The following is an 18,172-nucleotide window of genomic DNA, read 5'->3' as shown; positions in this document are numbered from 1 at the left end:
AGACAGTGCGGTTTTACCAGGATGTGGCGCAGGGCCGGTTCTATAGAAAATGATGACTATAGGGCTGCATCTCAGATCAGAGGGGGGGGCACATGCCTGGCACGTTATTCAACACTAAATTATGCATTTTCCCATAATTTCAAGCGGAATGATACTAGCAAAACAAGAATATTTAAAGTGTATTTCAAATGCTTTATTGCAGCAATATTGCTCCAGAACAAAGAAAATGCTACATTTAGTCTGGGCTACCTCACCCATCAGACAATCTAGCAACAGATGTTTCTTACCCTGAAAATAAAACAATGAAATTCAAACTAATTTTATCTATACAGCTCAAAACCATCACTGAACATGACAGTCATTTCAAGTGGAAAGATACCATCCATCCATCCATCCATCCATCCATCCATCCATCATTCGCTGCTTATCCGTTCCTGGGTCGCGGGGGCAGCAGTCTCAGCAGAGATGCCCAGACTTCCTTCACCCAGACACTTCCTCCAGCTCTTCCGAGGGGAGTCCAAGACGTTCTCAGGCCAGTCGAGAGACATAGTCTCTCCAGCGTGTCCTGGGTCTTCCCCGGGGTCTCCTCCCGGTGGGAACACCTCCCTGGGGAGGCGTCCAGGAGGATCCGGTACAGATGCCCAAGCCACCTCAGCTGACTCCTAATGTGAAGGAGCAGCGGCTCGACTCCGAGCTCCGAACATATATACAGTTTTAAAAAAAGTGAAAGGTGCATTGTTACAGCATATGATTGTGGTTATTATTATTATTAGTCGGAAGGAGAGAATTAAAGTGAATGTATAGTTAATTGACCAATAATCACCAATAAGGAAGAATACACGTGAACCACTGACACAGACAACCAGAGACAGATTCTGTTTGGGTCACAAACTCAAACTACATTGTCCAAAAAAGACTTACAAATACCAAACACTCTTTCTGAGTGGTCCAATTCTTATGATTGTAATAATAATAATAATGACTTGCACTTATATAGCGCCTTTCACGAACCCAAGGTCGCTTTACAGAAAACCAGGAAAGAATAAACAAAACAAAAACACAACCGGGACAAAACAACAGGGGGGGTGCACTAATGGGGAAAAGCCAGGGTGAAAAGGTGGGTTTTGAGTTGTGTTTTGAAACTGTCCAGAGAAGGGAATTCACGGATTACGGCCGGGAGAGAGTTCCAGAGGGTGGGGGCAGCAACACTGAAGGCTCTGTCCCCAAAGGTCTTCAGTCTGGTCCGGGGATGGAGAGCAGACCAGCGTCTGAAGACCGCAGGTTCCGGGAGGGAGTGTGGTGATGAAGGAGGTCAGACAGGTACTGGGGGGCCAGAGTGTGAAGGGATTTGTAGGTGAGTAGGAGGAGTTGGTACCGAATTCGCAACTTAACTTGTGGTTATTATTATTATTATTGGAGAGTGATTGATTACTCTGAGACTATATGAGTGTTGAGAGTTCATCAGAGCAACAGCTTGGGGGAAGAAAGATCTGATCTGCATGTACAAGCATAAAATAACAATTCACTTTTTTCCATATTAAATTTTTTGAAGATAACATTTGGGGAAACCTAATGAAAACGTTAATGACATATTGCATGTTACTAATTGTATGTCTGGTAAGCCTGGTTTTCACATCTCCACCATGGAGCTCCAGTTGGGTTTTTCCGCCCTCTACTGTCCAGAGTGTAGCACACTGCATGTCCTTATATGGTCACGGCTGACATCCGCTGGGACCGCCTGCTCCCGCTGGCGCTGGTCCGGGGAAGCTTCAGGCTGATTTATGGTACTGCGTTAAATCGACGCAGAGCCTACGCCATAAGGTATGCGGCGACGAGCACCGTACGGTATGCGTCGCCCGTACCCTTCGGCGTAGGCTCTGCGTCGATTTAACGCAGAACCATAATTCAGGCTTCAGGGACCGGGATGAAAGCAGCTTCGGGTGTCGGTCCACCCGCAGACCCGCACCGGACCGTCCATGTGCCAGAACTTTAACCCACTTTCACGCTAGCCGCTGCCACATGGACCAACAAGAGCGGAGAGACTGTCCGCTCCGAGCCCGGGGTGAGTTTGCTGAGTCTGGGGGGATTAGAGAGTCGGTGAGAGGGAGGAAGAGGAGGAGGAAGAGGAGAAACTAACTTATTAGCTCGGCTGCTAACTTTGACTTAGCCGGCAGCCCCGAACCCGCTTCACTCGATTAGAAAATAAAGACAAGTTTTAAACCCAGATATGGATTAACAAGCAAAAGTCGGTGTGAGCGCTCAGATGTCCGGAGCGGCCGTGAAGCAGCCGCAGGTAGCGGGATTGTTTACGTCCCAACAGCTGATCACCCACACCTTCACGCTGCTGCACTTACTGCTGGTTATTATCCTCTATTATCCAGGAAAGTCCCATGGAGATACAATATCTCTTCTGCTAGGGAGTCCTGTTTACAATCACGGAGATAATCTGCTGTCCACACCACCGCCACGTTGTATTTCATTATGATCATCATTTCCTGTGTTAGTGTGGTTTTGAAGGCAAGGCGAGTTTATTTGTAGAGCACAATTCAACACAAGGTAATTCAAAGTGCTTAAGATCAACATTAAAAGCGGCAAGACACACTTAAAACATAACTAACAAATAAAATGATAAGAAAAGAGGTAAAATAATAGAAAGCACAAGTTGTTAAAAAGTAAGGGTGTCGTGCCAAAAAGTGTTTGTCTGCCAGAATCTGATTTCTCCCCTGAAAATGGGTCTTTTTACCTGCCAAAAATTGATTGAAGGTCAAATACAGTTAATGAAAGGTTGTTTCTACCTAAATATGACTTGATCTCATTCATGAGCTTCATAATACAAACACTAGAGCTCACAGGATTGTTTTGAACTCTTTTAAAGGACCATTACAACACAAAATAGGCATTTTCACCTGCCAAAAATTGATTGAAGGCAATCACTTTTTGGCACAACAAGGGCAGTAGAGTACACCAGGTACACATCTCATTCTTAAAATGGCAAGAATTACGTTTCTATACGGTAAAAACGTACAAAGACCGGGTCAAATACAGTATTACAGAAGTAATCTGTAACAATTCAAATGGTGAATTAAACCAATTTGACAATTCTATGCCACAATGCCTGTTTCCAGGTCTTATTTCACACAACTAACGAGAATTACATTTATATACGGTAAAAACGTACAAAAACCGGGTCAAATACAGTATTGAAAAGTAATCTGTGCCGATTCGTGCGGTGAATCAAACCAATTTGAAAATTCTACGTTACAATGCCTGCATTCAGGGCTTATGCATCACTTCGCGCGGTTTTCAAAAAGTATTTAATTTAAGAGTACGCTTAAATAACAAATAAAATGAAATAAAATTATGAGAAAAGAGGTGAAATAATACAAAGCACAAGTTGTTAAAAAATAAGGTCAGTAGAGTACAGCAGGTAAGTATTTAATTTAAGAGTATGCTTCAGTAAACAGTAATGTTTTTAGGCCTGATTTAAAGGAGCTGACAGTTGGAGCAGACCTCAGGTCTACAGGAAGTTTGTTTTGAAGTTGGTTTCCGACTCCTGTGGTTAAAGGGACACAGATCCGTCCGGCTGCCGAACCGAGACCAGGTCCAGGTTAAAAAACTATTTAGATGTAAGAGCTGGCGCCAGTATTTGATGAACAATAGTAAAAATAAATATTAAATGCTACACAGGCAGTACTACTACTCATACTACTACTACTCATACTACTACTCGTACTACGGTCCCCCTCACTGCTTCCTTAGGACTTGGACCATCAAACAAAGCAAACCGGTCTGGGGTATTTGGGTATTTTTGAATGTAATGCTAAAGGGAAACGAAATAAGCAACAGTCTTGGAGAAGCAAGTGTTGCTTCACACCGATCTGGAAAGAGTTGTAAAACCATCCCAGAATAATCTGTTTCACATTGTTCACATTCACACTGAGAGTAAATATTGGTAAAGAGCTGCTAATCATCTTAAGTGTGGAGCTCTCAGCAAGTTTCCCGAGTGGCCAGACAGAGCTGCGTGGAGGCAGATCATGCTTTGTTTCATTGTCATATTTAGGGCAGATTCAGTTTGAGATTAACCCCAGTTGCCCTCTGGATAACTTCTCAGCGTTTACTAGTTTCGTCCTTTGTCATATTGTGTCAAGTTTCCGTTCCCCCTCGAACTAGCTTCCCTCATATGACTTGATTGACTTGATTCCTCTCAGTTGCCACCAATAAAGACACCAGGTACTTCTTGGTAATCTTTACATGTTAGAAATGTCCGTGCTGAATAACGGCGATGCATGCTGATTCCCTGCAGTTGCAGCATCGGATCATCCCTCTGCGCTCACTGCTGGTTATTTCTGTAGGGTATCTTACTGCGCTGAGCGAGGGGAGCACAGATCCTGATGCAGCTGCACCAGCAAGGCTGCTTCTGGTATTATGGGCCATCATGGTCGTTTAGTTTAGTTTTGTCTGCTAAAACAAGTATAAGTTGTGTGCTGTTCATGTTCGGGGGCTTTATCGGTGTAATCATCTAGCAACAACGTTACCACTGCAGACGAGCTGAAGCACAGCAGTGTTGCGAATTAACCGGTCCAAGCCCAGACCTGAACCAGGTTGAGATGCTGTGGTGGACCTTCAGAAAGCTCTTTAGAAGTGACCTGAAGCAATGCTGGGAAGAAGATCGGACCAGAACTCCTCCAAACCATGAGACTCTGATGAAGTGATGCAGGAAACGACTTATTGAAGTTAGCTGGACGTAGAAGCTGCTGGGTTAGGGGGGTACTTTGCATTGCTCACATACTTTCCCCTTAAGCTTAAATCTTATTAAATAAATAATGGAACAGAAGTTCTCATGATGCAGGCAACGTTCAGGCCCGCTCTGACCAGGTGATTTTTATTAGATTTGTATTCTACAATAAAGTAAAGAATTAAAGGAAGAGACACAATCTTTTAGCTCATGGTTTTAAAATTGTTGCTAGAAAAACTGCAGCAGTTTCCCCAAAACTAAAACTTCCACTGAAGTGTCATTTTCATGATCTTTAACAACAGATGGAGTGGGAACAACTCAATGTCGTCGTTGTTGTTGTTGTTTAATCCTGAGCTGAACTTCTGCTGCAGTTTTGAAATCTGTTGCAACCTGCTGAGCATTCATCAGACCGGAGGAAATGTAATGACTCATCACTAATTCAGGTCATTAAACCAAGAGGCTGCAGATTTCAGACCTGTGCCCTTGAGCTGCTCCCCGTTTCATGCAGCTCTCTAGACAAGGGAGCCGTTTTAGTTTGGGATTAAGACAAAAAGGCTTCAGGTTAGTATTTGGTCATTTTTACCAGACAGTTCTGCTCTGATGGTCCAGGTGTGGATGGGTCAGGATTCAGGTGTTTCTGCGCTACTGACAGCTCTACGTTTGGATGTGCTGTTGGTGCTGACTCTCTGAGAGGGGGGGACTTGGAGGAGGTTCTGAGTCTTGGAGAGGGGGCGACCTGGTGGAGGTTCTGCAGGTCGAGGTTCTGCAGGCCGAGGTTCTGCAGGCCGAGGTTCTGCAGGCCGAGGTTCTGCAGGCCGAGCTTCTGCAGGCCGAGGTTCTGCGGGCCGAGGTTCTGTGGGCCGAGGTTCTGCAGGCCGAGGTTCTGCAGGCCGAGGTTCTGCAGGCCGAGCTTCTGCAGGCCGAGGTTCTGTGGGCCGAGGTTCTGCAGGCCGAGGTTCTGTGGGCCGAGGTTCTGCAGGCCGAGGTTCTGTGGGCCGAGGCCCGGCGGCGTGAGGTTCCTTGCTGCCGGCCTACTGAGCAGTTCACTGCATTATTAATGTGTGACATGATTTCCATTCAGAGAAGCTGCCAGCTCTGTAACCGGAGCCAGTTGAGCCGGCGGCCGTCTCCGATACGGATCTGTGTGTCTGCACATTTCAAGTGGGACTTGGAAGCAAAGGAATGAATCCCTACTCAACTCTGAACCAGGCCGAGCCCCACAACTAGACCAGCTAGTTAAGGAGAGCCCCCTCCTCAACCACCCTGGGGGACAAAGCTGCTGTCTCTCAAGTCTCATCTGTTGCTACGGCAACCAGAAATAACTCATCTGTCGACTCCCCACCCTCAACCTGCACAGCGACCTGCTTGTTGAAGTTTCAGAATAAACTAAAAATCATCTGACGAACTGTTAGGCGTTTGGAAGTGTCTCCAGGGAGCCCCATTATAGACCCAGGTGTGGTGCTATGTTGCCTGGCAACAACTGAGCTGATGTAATCACGTGCAGCATCAGCAGGTAACACATGTGAACTCTCATCCGACAACAGGGACAGAAACTCAGGCAGCAGTCAACATCTGGGGTGCAGAGGTGCTCCTTCACAGTAACATGGATTACACCAGCTGTTGTTTGATCTACCCTTGTTTCTGTCACTGAGGACGACTGGTAAACATGCCAACTGTCCTTCACTGGGTGCTGTTAAATGGTTTTTGCTTTACTACAGAAAAATGAGCTGCGTAGCGCTGATGCTTTCAGACTGAGATTTGTATTATCGTTATTCTTTAAATCATTTGATGACCACACAGCGTCTCTGTTTGGCACCATCCAGTAGATTCACCGCACAAGGGGCTGTGGCCATCTAGAGGAGAGGGCTGTGGTGTTGACCTGGTGCCAGTATGAAGCAGATTGCATTAAAAATATAAAAAATTTGATTTCAAGGGAACTTTAAAAAGAATTGTATGACATAAAAACTGATGTTGTTGATTCTGTTTTTCTCGTTTATTTAGTCCCCTCCCCCTGCGGTCGTTAGGCAGCGCCATGGCATCCCGGCTTCTGGACCGTCTGAAGCGCTCGCTGTTTAAAGACGGCCAGGGGGTGGAGTCGGAGCAGGAAGCTGGAGGTGGAACGGAAGAAGAAGAAGACCGTTGGGAGGCGGAGCTGGAGGAGGAAGAGGAGTGCGTGACCGACCGGCTCGGAGGGACGCTGTGCTTCGACAGCGGGGAGGGAGGTCTGGAGGACGGAGCCGAGGGCGAGGGTTCGGGGCTGGACAGCGACTCCGACTTCCTGGGAGAGTCCATGGAGGAGGGTGCCAGCAGCACAGGTGACCCCCGTCTGTTCAGGTCTCATCCCCAGATCCCCGGACCTAGCAAGCGCTCCTAAAACAAACCGTTTGTGTTAACGTGATGAAAGAACACGTTTCACAGATTTCAGAAGAGCCAGATTCTAAAAGATTTATACGTATTCATTCTGGAGCAGACGGAGGGGAAATCATGATGTATCACTGAGGAAGAAAAAATAACTTGTTCCTCCAAAGACCTGCTACAGACTCTAACCTGCACTTTCTCTCAATCAAAAGTCATCCGTCATCATCTGTTCCACGTTTAAAGAGGATATGTTTACGTTTATACATGTGTGTATGGGTTTTCCCATGAGGGCAGTGCGGTGGAACTCATAGCAGACCCGACCCACACTCAGGGAAGACAGATGAGGGAATCTAACTATAGCGAGATCCAGTCTTGGACCTCCACGTCTCCGCCTGTAGGGGGCCCTCAGAGCTAAAAACTTCTAGAGTTGCTGTGATATTTATTTCTTTTCAGTCTTGAGCGACAATCAATGCCAACAAACTCCTCCGTAAGGCTGGGTGAGACTTCTGCATGTGGCTGGGGGGGTGTTTGTCTGCGAGGGCTCTCACGTTTTAAGTATCCAGATGTTAAACACAAGTTTTTGGATACATGTGTCGGCCTGTCGGAGGACCCATGACCCACGGCCGGGTTTCGTGAGTTTCGTCCAGTCGGCCTCGACCATCTCCAGATGCTCTGCAAACTCCTCAGAGGAAGAGTCCTCGGAGGAACCCCCAGCACAAGCGAGCCCCCTCCAGGCTTCACAGGAATGGTGTGCTTTTCTCTGAGAGGCTTGATTTTCCATCTCTCAACTGCAGGGCTGATGGGACTCGTAAACGCTTCAGTTTCGTCTCCCGGACTCTGGGAGTTTTAGTGAATTCCAGACGGGCTTATTTATCCGTCTTATATTAAAAGTTGAGTCCTCCTCGGTCCTGGTTCTCATGGTTCTGAATTCAGCGTGATCAAACGGTGACGCCTGCCGTCTGCAGCGTCCTGAGCCAGCTGGGGTCGTGTCCTCCCACAGCCACGTCACCGGCTCCCACGGACCTCACGGCTGAAGCACGTTAGCAGCTGTGGTCCCACAGGAAACAGCCTTTAACTTCCGCATGCTGATCCAGAGTTTCTTCTCTGAGCTCCTCAGACGACTCGCACTGATTTTAAAACTACACAGCGGGACTTCTTTACCCTTCAAATCAGCTGAATGGCTGATAACTCATTTAGTCTAAGCGAAGAGAATCCAGTAATGAACCTGTAACGTGCACCGAAGCCTGCAGGTGCATGAGGCGATGCTTCAGGGAGCTGTGAGGACGTCATTCTGTGGAGCAGTGGTCCTCAACCTTTTTTCAGTGATGTACCCCCTGTGAAATATTTTTTCAGCCAAGTACCCCCTAACCAGCGCAAAGCCCTTTTGGTTGTAAAAAAAAGACCTAAAACCGAGCACTGTGCCATCAGTAACTGATTTATTAAACATAAGAATATTGCTGCTATGCTTCAACCACGACTCCATCGTTGGCCCAAGTGATTGACAGGTGAAGCCAGATGATTGACAGATTAGGTGGAACCATCCTGGTGTGGGGGATACTCTGCGGTTTTAGGATAATAAGTTGAATAGCCTACTCCTGAAGATAACATTCATTTTATGAATTTAGACTTATATTTTCCTCAATTATTTATGAAATATTTATTTTTAAAGGATTTTTGCATGGATGCTACTTTTTAAATGTATGTATATTTTAAAATCTCACGTACCCCCTGGAGTGCCTTCACGTACCCCCAGGGGTACGCGTATTCCCATTTGAGAACCACTGCTGTAGAGAATCTGTGCTCGTGGGCCGGCCGCCTGACCCTCGTCTCTCTTGTTTGTTTAGATGCCAGTCCAGTGGGCGTGTCACCTGCGGGCCCCTCCCCCTCCTCTGCTCTGACCCGGCAGCTTCAGGAGAGCTGGAGAAGCCTGCGCGGACTCGGGGGCGGAAGTACCGCTCCCTCCGCGAGGCGTCAGGCGGACGGCTTGTTGTTCGAGGTGACGGACGCCAGCGTGGTGCAGGACGGGTCCTCCAAATACGTGGTGGGTCCATGTTCCCATGGCTGCCGCCCCCGGCAGACCTCAAACCTGTCCACACTTGACTTGTGATGGTGCAAAGTGCATTCAGCTTGTGTTTGTGGCCGTGTCTCTCCAGCTCTACACGATCCACGTGATCCAGTCCGGCGGCAGCGACAAGACCCCCGCCATCATCACCCGCCGCTACTCTGACTTCCAGCGCCTCCACGCCACTCTGCGGCGTAAATACGGAGGACAAATGGAGCGCATCTGTTTTCCTCGTAAGTATTGCTGTGATGGATGTGCGTTTTGTTCACTGCGAGCAGCTGTGAAACACCTGGACGTACCTGGAAGGACGTAAAACGTGACTCTCTGGTTTGAATCTGAAGGGAAAAAGCTGCACAGGAACTTCACATCAGAGACCATCGCCAAGCGCAGCCGGGCCTTCGAGCAGTACCTGTCTCACCTGTGCTCCCTGTCTGCCCTGCGGGGGGCGCTGTGTGTTCGCCAGTTCTTCTACCTGGGTGACCTGCAGGCCGGACAGCAGCTCATCAGGTAACCCACGTGAAGCACCTAAAAACCCAACGTCATGTAGCTGCAGCAAGAGAAGTTTAGAACGTGTACGTGAATCGAGTTCGACAAAAAACCCTGTAGACAACGGCACCGTTCAGAGACTCCGCCGTTCGGAGCTCATATTAGCACCAGTCCAGGGAAATCCGATCACTTCAGGCCCGGCCATAGCATATTAAAATGTGAACCTCATACAACTCCACGTGCAAGACGATTGCACGACGTTCGCACGACATTTGCATGACGTTTGCATGATGTTTGCATGACTGTGTGAAGTTGGTTTCAGGTTGGGAGTCCAGCAGCGTTTAGTCGTGATGAATACAGACTTCTCCAGTGGCTCCTAAAACGAGCTGCAGTCCACAAGAGACAAACACGATGTGTCTTTTTTATTGTTTTTTCTATTTTCCACCAGTAACTTCTGGAGTTTTTAAAATCAAAACATAACTTTGGTTCTCAGATTTTTAGTCTTCAGATCAGATGATGTGGAAGCTTCTGAAGATAAAATACTGCAGTTACACGAACCTGAACGGCACTGTTATATAACCGCCGATGGAGATGACCGACTTGCTGATAAAAACATAAAAAGTAGGAAGATGAGAAAGAAGCCGAAATGAGACGATGAAGAACGTCGACCCCAAATCTTTAATATATTTTTAATGTGTTGCAGGCCTAAAATGCAAAAAATGGATTTAAAATGAACAAAATAAGTTTATAAGAAAAAAAACTGAATGTTTATTTTGATTCCGTCTCTAAAAGAATGAAAAGTGCTTTTTCTCATTTTCTTATCGGCTCATCTTGTTGGTTGCAACACGCCTCCCCGCTACCGTAAAACACGAAATAAAGACCCGGGCGTTTATTTGCTTAAATTTCTCAAATTCCAAGTGGTGGAAAAAACTTTGGGCACCAACTCAGCGGCGCTGTTGTGATCACGTGACGTTACTGTGGCTGTAATTTGGATCCAGACTTTCAGAACTGGGTTTCTCTTCTTGCTTTGAGGGCGGGACGCTTCCAGGAGGCCTTGGGTCCGCTGCTCAACGCCAAAAGACTTCAACACAAACTGGGCTGGGCAAGTTACTATGACAACCAGGCTCAGGCCCCGCCTCCGGCTTCCTCCCATTGGTTCTTCACCTTGGTGGGACTGTCGTGCTGTTTCAAGGAGGTGGAGCAGCTGGAGGAGGCTCGGGACCACTGCGACCACGCCCTGCGCGTTCTGACCCTTGCAGAGACTCGGCCGAGCACAGAGGACAAGCCCCTCCCACTTATAGACGAGACGCCCCGGCTTCAAATGAAGCCCTTCCCCTTGGACAAAGACAAGCTCCACGCGCTGCTGCCGCCGCTGTTACGGACCGTGGTTCGGCTGTCGTGGCAAACGGGAAAAGACAAGCGGCAGTGGGAGGAGCTTCTGCAGCAGCTGGAGGAGCAGCAGGCAGAGCTCGACAATCATCCAAGCATCAAGGAGTTCCTGATCAAACACGAGCTGCAGGAGAACGACGGCAACTGCTAACGCTCTCAAGGTGGTACGATGTGGCCTTATGGCGGGGCAGGAAGTCAGCACAGAATTTCAAAATAAAGTCAGAATATTTTGAGGAAAATAGAGAAGTCAGTCCAAATATGCAATATTTGTCTTTTAATTTGTTCCAAAGGGATGAAAACACGACTTCTTGTATGCACACTGAGGTGTTTGACCCCGGACACATCTCCGCTCTGAAAACGGCCACGTCTGGTGATGTGGATGCTTTTCTTTTCCCGCAGTAGTGACCGTGACGACCTGTGAATGTTCATGTGATGCGTTCAAAGCCTTAAACGAATTCAGAGCTCATCATATGCGCCGCGAGTCAGGAGAGGGACTCGTTGCTCCGGGTTAGATGCACCGACCCGTGTTCCTCGGCCCCTTCAGCTGAGCCGTAGTCCGCTCCACTTCCCTGAGAGCCGTCATGAACCACGTGTTTAGTGAACATCCACCTTAATTCAAATGAATAACTGATAATCACCACAAAGCTTCCGCTGCAGGAAAATGAAGCTGCACTTCTGTACCTCAACAGGGTACAGAGGAGCTGACAGGGTTGCCAGGTGCTGAACCCTGTCAGTTGGTGCATCTATTATTGTTGTTGTTGTTGGCTCAGCTGCAGTGATGGGGAAGGGTTTGAGGTTCATATCTCGCGGTGGGCTCCAGCAAAACACGCGGACGACTTTGATATGCCCACGAAACCAGTTCCTGAGCCGCTCGACGTTCATGAGGAGGAACGCTCCTGAGCAGGTTCAGTTCCTCCGGACTGACTCATACATGTTTCATTAAAACAGGATGTAGATCATCCGGGAGGTTGTTGAGAGAAGTCAGTGAGAAGCAGGTTTGTCTGCTGCTGTTAGAAGCAGTGGTGAGGTTCTGGACAGGGCTGACAGGTGCTCCGCGGAGTTCTGCTGGAGTCCAGCCAGCTCTCAGTCTTTGGGTCAGAAAGGGCGACGTTTTGCTGCCACACCTGTCCTGAAACGGCAGCAGTGACAATAACAGTTTGGTCATGCAAAATCAAAAGTAAGGGTCTAAAAAACGTACTTTTACTCAGGTATTGAAGTAAAAAACGTTTTCAACTCCAGCATGTTTTATACCGAATTATAAGAAAGTGACAGAGTAGTTGCAGGTGATGGTCTCCAGAGACCCAAATATTCTCTTATGGAGAGTAAGTATGATGTTACAAATGTACGGCTGTGGTCTGGTATGTTCTGTACCGGTGAGAGGACTGGCAGAGTAAAGTAAAGTTACTGTTAACCAGAACCCGTGGCCGGTCAGCTGTATTGTTTATGTGGAGTGTTTGTTCCTTTTCTCTGATCTTTGATTTCGCGTGAGATATTGGATTATTTTAATATTTACTGAAATGACACCATCTGAGAGGTGGAGACAGAGCCTGGCCAGCCTGACTCATCCACTGGTACAGAGCGTACCGATCCAATCCCACGGTGGCTTATGTGATGACTCTCCTGGAGTGGTGGGTTGGTGGTCCCAGCGGTCCCAGCGGTCCCAGCGGTCCCAGTGGTCCCAGTGGTCCCAGCGGTCCCAGCGGTCCCAGCGGTCCCACCGGTCCCCCGTCCTGCTGCTCGGGATTGTCCTGCATGTTTTAGATGTGTCCCTCGGTGCAGCGGGTTCAGCATAAATCTTGTCATGACCCGCTCATTGAGCCGGGGTTGTTGGAGCCGGCAACATCTAGAACATGCAGAGCAACAGGAGGACCGGTTCTGGGAAGACTGGGGATGGAGTTGTTTCTTGGATGTTTCACTTTGCGGAGAAGATTTCAGTGAAAGTGTGAACTGAACTTGTCGTTCTCCTCCTGCAGTCATCTGACATTTCCTATCACTTCAGCTCACAGTCGTCACTATGATGTGGATGTGGTTACTATGGCGACCTGGAGTGATGACTGGTCATTGCACAGAAAAAGATGGGGGGGGGGGGCCGTGAAGCACAGAGATGTTTTATTTTTATATGAAAAGAAGTGATGAATAAGGGAAGAAACCACACCGTCGGCCTCCATATGGTGGCCAGGGAACATGAATGGATGATTTAAATGATTTGCACACGCTTTTGCACACGCACAGATCTACGCACTTATCCTGCGCTGGCGCTGCTCCAGCTCCAGCTCAGACTTGAAATTGTGGGCCGGAGGAGGCTACACGAGCACGAGCACTGGTGTCATGAGTCCTGATGTTATTTGAAGCCTTTCCGACTGTCATTTCTCAGGTTTCTGGGTGATGAGCAGCGACGCAGAGACACCTGCAGCTCTGCTGTTCCATGTTTGTGAACACATGCAGCACTCTCCCGTGTCTCTGGTCAGTCTGACAGCGTTTCCGATCACAGACCGGCCCACTTCCCGGTGTCGGAGCGTCTGTGTTGGCATGGACGGTTCTGTCAAAGCTCTGTCACGCTCGCCTTCCTCTCGTTCAAGCAGAAGTATAGGGATGCTCATGTTTCATGTTTTAGGCCAAAAAGGAGACTTTGTGAAGACAAAGTAGCTTTGGTTTTCTCAGAAGGAGAGGAGACATCAGTCCTGATGGGGAAATTTGGGCTCATTCAGATCTGCAGATCTGGACCTTCTCTGTGGAGCGTCTGAGCTTTCACTGCGTTGACCCTGAAGGTGGCGTCGCTTGGACGACGTGAAGACGCATATCATTTCAAATTTTCTTGTTTATTTTGTCATGAAGCCCATTGCTCACGGAAGCAAGTGTTTTAGCGTCACGAGCAGCCCGATTCTCATTGAAACGAAGAACTGCATCTGTTCTAATGGCTCCAAGCTGAAACCAGGTTGTTCAGTATCTGTCTTTGGTTGGTGGTGCCCTCCGAACCCTCGGTTCGAGTCGGTTTACAAACAGCCCCGGATCATGTAAAACCACAAAGCTCTGCTGCTAAACAATGAACTATGGAACCAGATTGTTTTGATTGGTGGTGTCTGACATGTGCCTACGTGGAACAGTGTTTGTGTGAAACTGTAATGTTGAGCTGCAGCTGGTTTTCATTTGGAGAAAGCCTGATGCTGGTAGGTGCAGCTTGGGGTCCGGTATATTTGAAAGGTCTGTTTCACAGCGCAGGACTCAGGTGGCAGGTGCGCTGGTCTGATGTGCATCATGGACTCATTTGAACCACTGTTCATCCGTGAAGCCGAAGTATTTAAATGTGTTAAAGCTCCGCCTCCTGTTCCATTAACACTAAGGGGGGAGGGCAAATATCACCTGCGGAGGGGCTGGTGCTAAAAGCCTGTGCTGGAGTCACCCACCAGGGGGCGCCATGGATGTTTTTATTGGGAATTTATTAAGATGGTGCTAGTTCAGTTATATTCAGTTATATTCTCATCATATTCACTTGTTAGCTTTAGCTTCATCACACATGGAAGTGTCTGTATTCAGCTGCAGCAAACAAGAGTTTGTTCTGTTTATTATTATTATTATTATTATTATTATTATTATTATTATTATTATTATTGTTGTACCCAAATTATTTTTATTATTTGTACCCAAAAGAGAAAGTGGAGACGGGGAAAGCTTGCAGCTGCTCCACTTGTGCAGGTCCAGTCTGTCGTGTGTATTATTATTTCAAAAGTGGGTTTGGTTGTCATAGCAATGCTGCTTCACAGAGATGTACACAAGCATGTTTTATGGAATAAAAGTCTCATAAAAGTCCAGATGTTTTGGCTTGTGTTCAGACGTCAAAGCTGTGACCTGAAGGCAAAAACTGACCTCTGAGGAGTTTGGTGGTGAAATACGTCACACTTTATGGTGTTTCCATCTTTACATAAAAACACTGAGCGTTGAAGAGTGGGTCATCATATGATGGCAGAGACGACCTGGAACTAAACGTGTCACCTTTTCTGTCTGGGAAATGTGGTGTGTGTATGACTCCGGACATCTCGCTGGTTTATTAACGTCCAATCACAGCCGTAAACACACAACTTTAGTAACTGAGTATTCAGGGTTTCTAAAAGAAATACCTGTGCAAGTCTAAATAAGCAAATAAATCTGATTTTAAAGAAAAAGAAGCGTCAGCTGGCTGGGGGACCGGGAACACGTCCCCAACCAGGGAGCCGGCACCCGGGATGATGGAAGGGGTTTAACCTCCTGCACAAAGGAAATTCAACAGTGAAAAGCAAAATGAGCAGAAATGAGAGTCAATGTTGACTGAACCGTAAGAAGCCAGCTGAAGAACGTGGGACTTTTGTTGAGAAAAGCCAGAAATAATGATAATAATCATTTACATGTAAACAGAGGGAGGGGAAGCAGCGAAGGTCCCCAGATCAGTGATGAAGGTAATGTTCAGTGATGGATGATGCTGGAGGTTTATTTTAGTGCAGGTCCAGAGAGACATTCAAGGAAGAGAGTGAAGAAAAGCAGCATATTTCATCCGTCACTGATGATGAGTCTTTGTCCTCCAGATATCAGGACAGACAAATGTCATAAACTGATAAAATCCACAGTCGCACAGAAGGTAACTTTTACTCCATCAGCAGGTTTGATGACGATGACGTCATTTGCAGGACAAAAACATCTCAGAGCAAAGACTGTTAACGTCTCTTCAGGAAGGAGGCATTGGCCCGGTCACACCCAGATCACCAGGAGTGTTCAGACACGACTCCGTCCAGCTTAACTAACCCGTCAGCTGCTGGTGAAACAGCTGTTTCATCACTGAAGCCGTCTACACGGTTCAACATGTCACGAGATGCCACAACATGCCATGCTCCTCTGCCTGACCTCCAGAAAGTAACGCTAACTTTAAGGATATAAAGTTCAGCCGCTATTTAAAGTGGTGGTTCTATATTTCTGTCAGAAGTGATTGATGAGTAAACGTCAGCAAGGACACGGACCGTGTGTTTGTTCTCCTCGCTTCGTCAGATATATTTTCTGTGTTTTGGAAGAACTGTGACGCACCTGAATCCTCCCCTGGATTAAGTTGGGATAGTAAATGGATGGATTTGCTGAGAGGAGCAGTAGCAGCAGCTTCTGACCAGCAGAGGGCGCCCTCCGTCAGTTCATGTTGGGGTGATGATGCACGTTAAGGGTCCTTCAGGTCTTCATGTGCACATGAACCACACGTTGGGTTTCTCCCAGCATGAAGTCAGAGTTAAACGTACTGTGTCCTTTGTTCATCAGCATTGTGACGCTCTGTGGTGGGGATGGTTAGGGATGGGATGGCGGATGGGGCGTGGGGGACATCAGCTCCTAGTCCAGATCTTGGAACAGATCTGCACACAGATACAGTCCAGGTGGTTCAGTCGTTACTGCTGCTGCCTCCTGCACAAGTATGACGAGTGTTACGTGAAATAAGTACTCCACAACACATCGCCATGGAGACGAGACCAAGAAGTGAGAGATCAGCTGCTGCAGAAACACCAGTTGCTATGGCAACAGTCACGGATCAGGGCTGAAGCGGCCGGCGTGGCTGTCAGTGGAAGGTGTGACATCAGAAGTCGGAGTGCTGTCATTCAGTGTTGTCATGGTAACCCTCTGACGAGACGCAGCTTCGTCTGCTTCAGTGATGCCTCATGGGAAGGAATGTTATTTGGTGCTAATTACAGAAAATCGTTAACATGACAGTTAATTCCGTCTTCATTTAGTGAACTCGGCTCAAATGTTTGTGATGAGAAAGTCAGCTGCAGTAAAACATCTGCACAACATCTGCTTGAATCAGACGGAGTGATGCGGATTCACCAGACGTTTGTTTTTCATGATTAAAACCGCAGCTTCAAGAAGCTGTTGGATGTTATTTGAAATGTAAACAAACACAGAAAGCAGTGATTTGCAAACCTCATAAACCCAGACAACACCGGAAAATGAGACGTTTTACTATCTCACATTAAGTATTAGCTCTTTTTGAATTGCATAAAAGTTCGGACAAGCTGATTTTTACTTCTGCGCTCCAGCGGTCCAGGGACACAACCTTCCACCTCCTCAGATAGACCAGGGGAGCTGAGGAAGGGGATGCCCCCACGGTCAGTCAAATATGGGTTTATAACAGTTTTATTTAGAGCTCATACAAGATCTCCATTCTTCTGGAAATGACTGTTTCAGACATTTAAACTCCCCAGAGACCGAAAGTAAATATGTTTATTTCTGCCACAAAGTTGGACAGTTTAACGTGGGGTAAGGGGCTGATGGATCCAGCCCCCAGTGGTCAGCAGAGGAACTGCAGTGTTCCTTGCCGCTGCATCCCAGGCTTTTGACCCAAAGACAGCTGGGAGACGCTGCAGCGGAACCTGCTGACTCGATAATGGATGGACAGGTTATCCTGAGGTCGACAGTTTCCTGAAACCAATTTTTAGGACGCTGAAACAGGGATGGACATTAAGACTCTGACATAACAAGGCCAGGGTTGACTAACACTTAGGAACACCACTGGGCCCAAAATGATTAAAAAACATGCTCATTGACATGAGAGCAATCTGGACCCCACGGACGAACCCATGCAGGACCAGGTTTTCAGCCCATAGAGACAATAATCTTTAACCAGTCCAATTACTTTGTTGGTCCTGCGTCGCTCCATTTCCTGTAGGTTTGTCGACATTTTTCTTTAACAAGAACCTGAATATGCCGATGAGAATAACCTGGTCCCTGGAAGATAAAAGACTTGGTCTTGGGGTTGTCCTCATATTCTCAGTGTTGCACCTGAACCAGATTTAAGGGGATGTCTTTGGACTGGGACGTTGAAATCGTCACCACTGACAGGTGCTGAAATGCTATTCACATTTCCAGGATTTAGTTGAGGAGGTTTCGGTTGGGGCTGTGAATCCCAGAATTTAGTTGCTCTTGTTTGAATCACTGCAGGAGTTCGTAAACCCGGTTTCTGTTCAGAGAAAAATCTAAATCCAATCGGGATTTCCTCTGTTTTTCGGGTTTCGGTCCAGCGGTTTTGGTCCACAACCCGATCATGTTCACAGCAGATGAAATAAACCACAACAGGTGATAAAGTGACCTCAGGAAAGCCCACAGCTGTGAAGGTCTGTCCTCCTAACCCACAACGCTTC

General features: G+C 47.4%; 1 protein-coding gene across 1 annotated transcript; it reads left to right on the top strand.

Moving 5' to 3' along the window:
- Positions 1–1,857: 1,857 nt before the first annotated feature.
- On the top strand, positions 1,858–14,833 carry snx21 (sorting nexin family member 21). The gene is made up of 6 exons (XM_061735643.1): positions 1,858–2,062; positions 6,737–7,050; positions 8,938–9,134; positions 9,247–9,388; positions 9,497–9,662; positions 10,674–14,833. The coding sequence occupies exons 2-6, from the start codon at positions 6,768–6,770 to the stop codon at positions 11,179–11,181; spliced, it is 1,296 nt and encodes a 431-aa protein (XP_061591627.1). The 5' UTR covers positions 1,858–2,062; positions 6,737–6,767; the 3' UTR covers positions 11,182–14,833.
- Positions 14,834–18,172: the final 3,339 nt, after the last annotated feature.

Source organism: Cololabis saira, chromosome 12, assembly GCF_033807715.1.
Source record: "Cololabis saira isolate AMF1-May2022 chromosome 12, fColSai1.1, whole genome shotgun sequence".
NCBI classification, from domain to species: Eukaryota; Metazoa; Chordata; class Actinopteri; order Beloniformes; family Belonidae; genus Cololabis; species Cololabis saira.
This window is presented reverse-complemented; position numbering and strand designations above follow the sequence as displayed.

Coding starts and splice junctions, on each gene's coding strand:
- snx21 (XM_061735643.1), top strand. CDS start 6,768: ATGGCATCCCGGCTTCTGGACCGTCTGAAGCGCTCGCTGTTTAAAGAC. Junction 9,135..9,246: donor ACGGGTCCTCCAAATACGTG/GTGGGTCCATGT, acceptor GTGTCTCTCCAG/CTCTACACGATCCACGTGAT. Junction 9,389..9,496: donor GGAGCGCATCTGTTTTCCTC/GTAAGTATTGCT, acceptor TTGAATCTGAAG/GGAAAAAGCTGCACAGGAAC.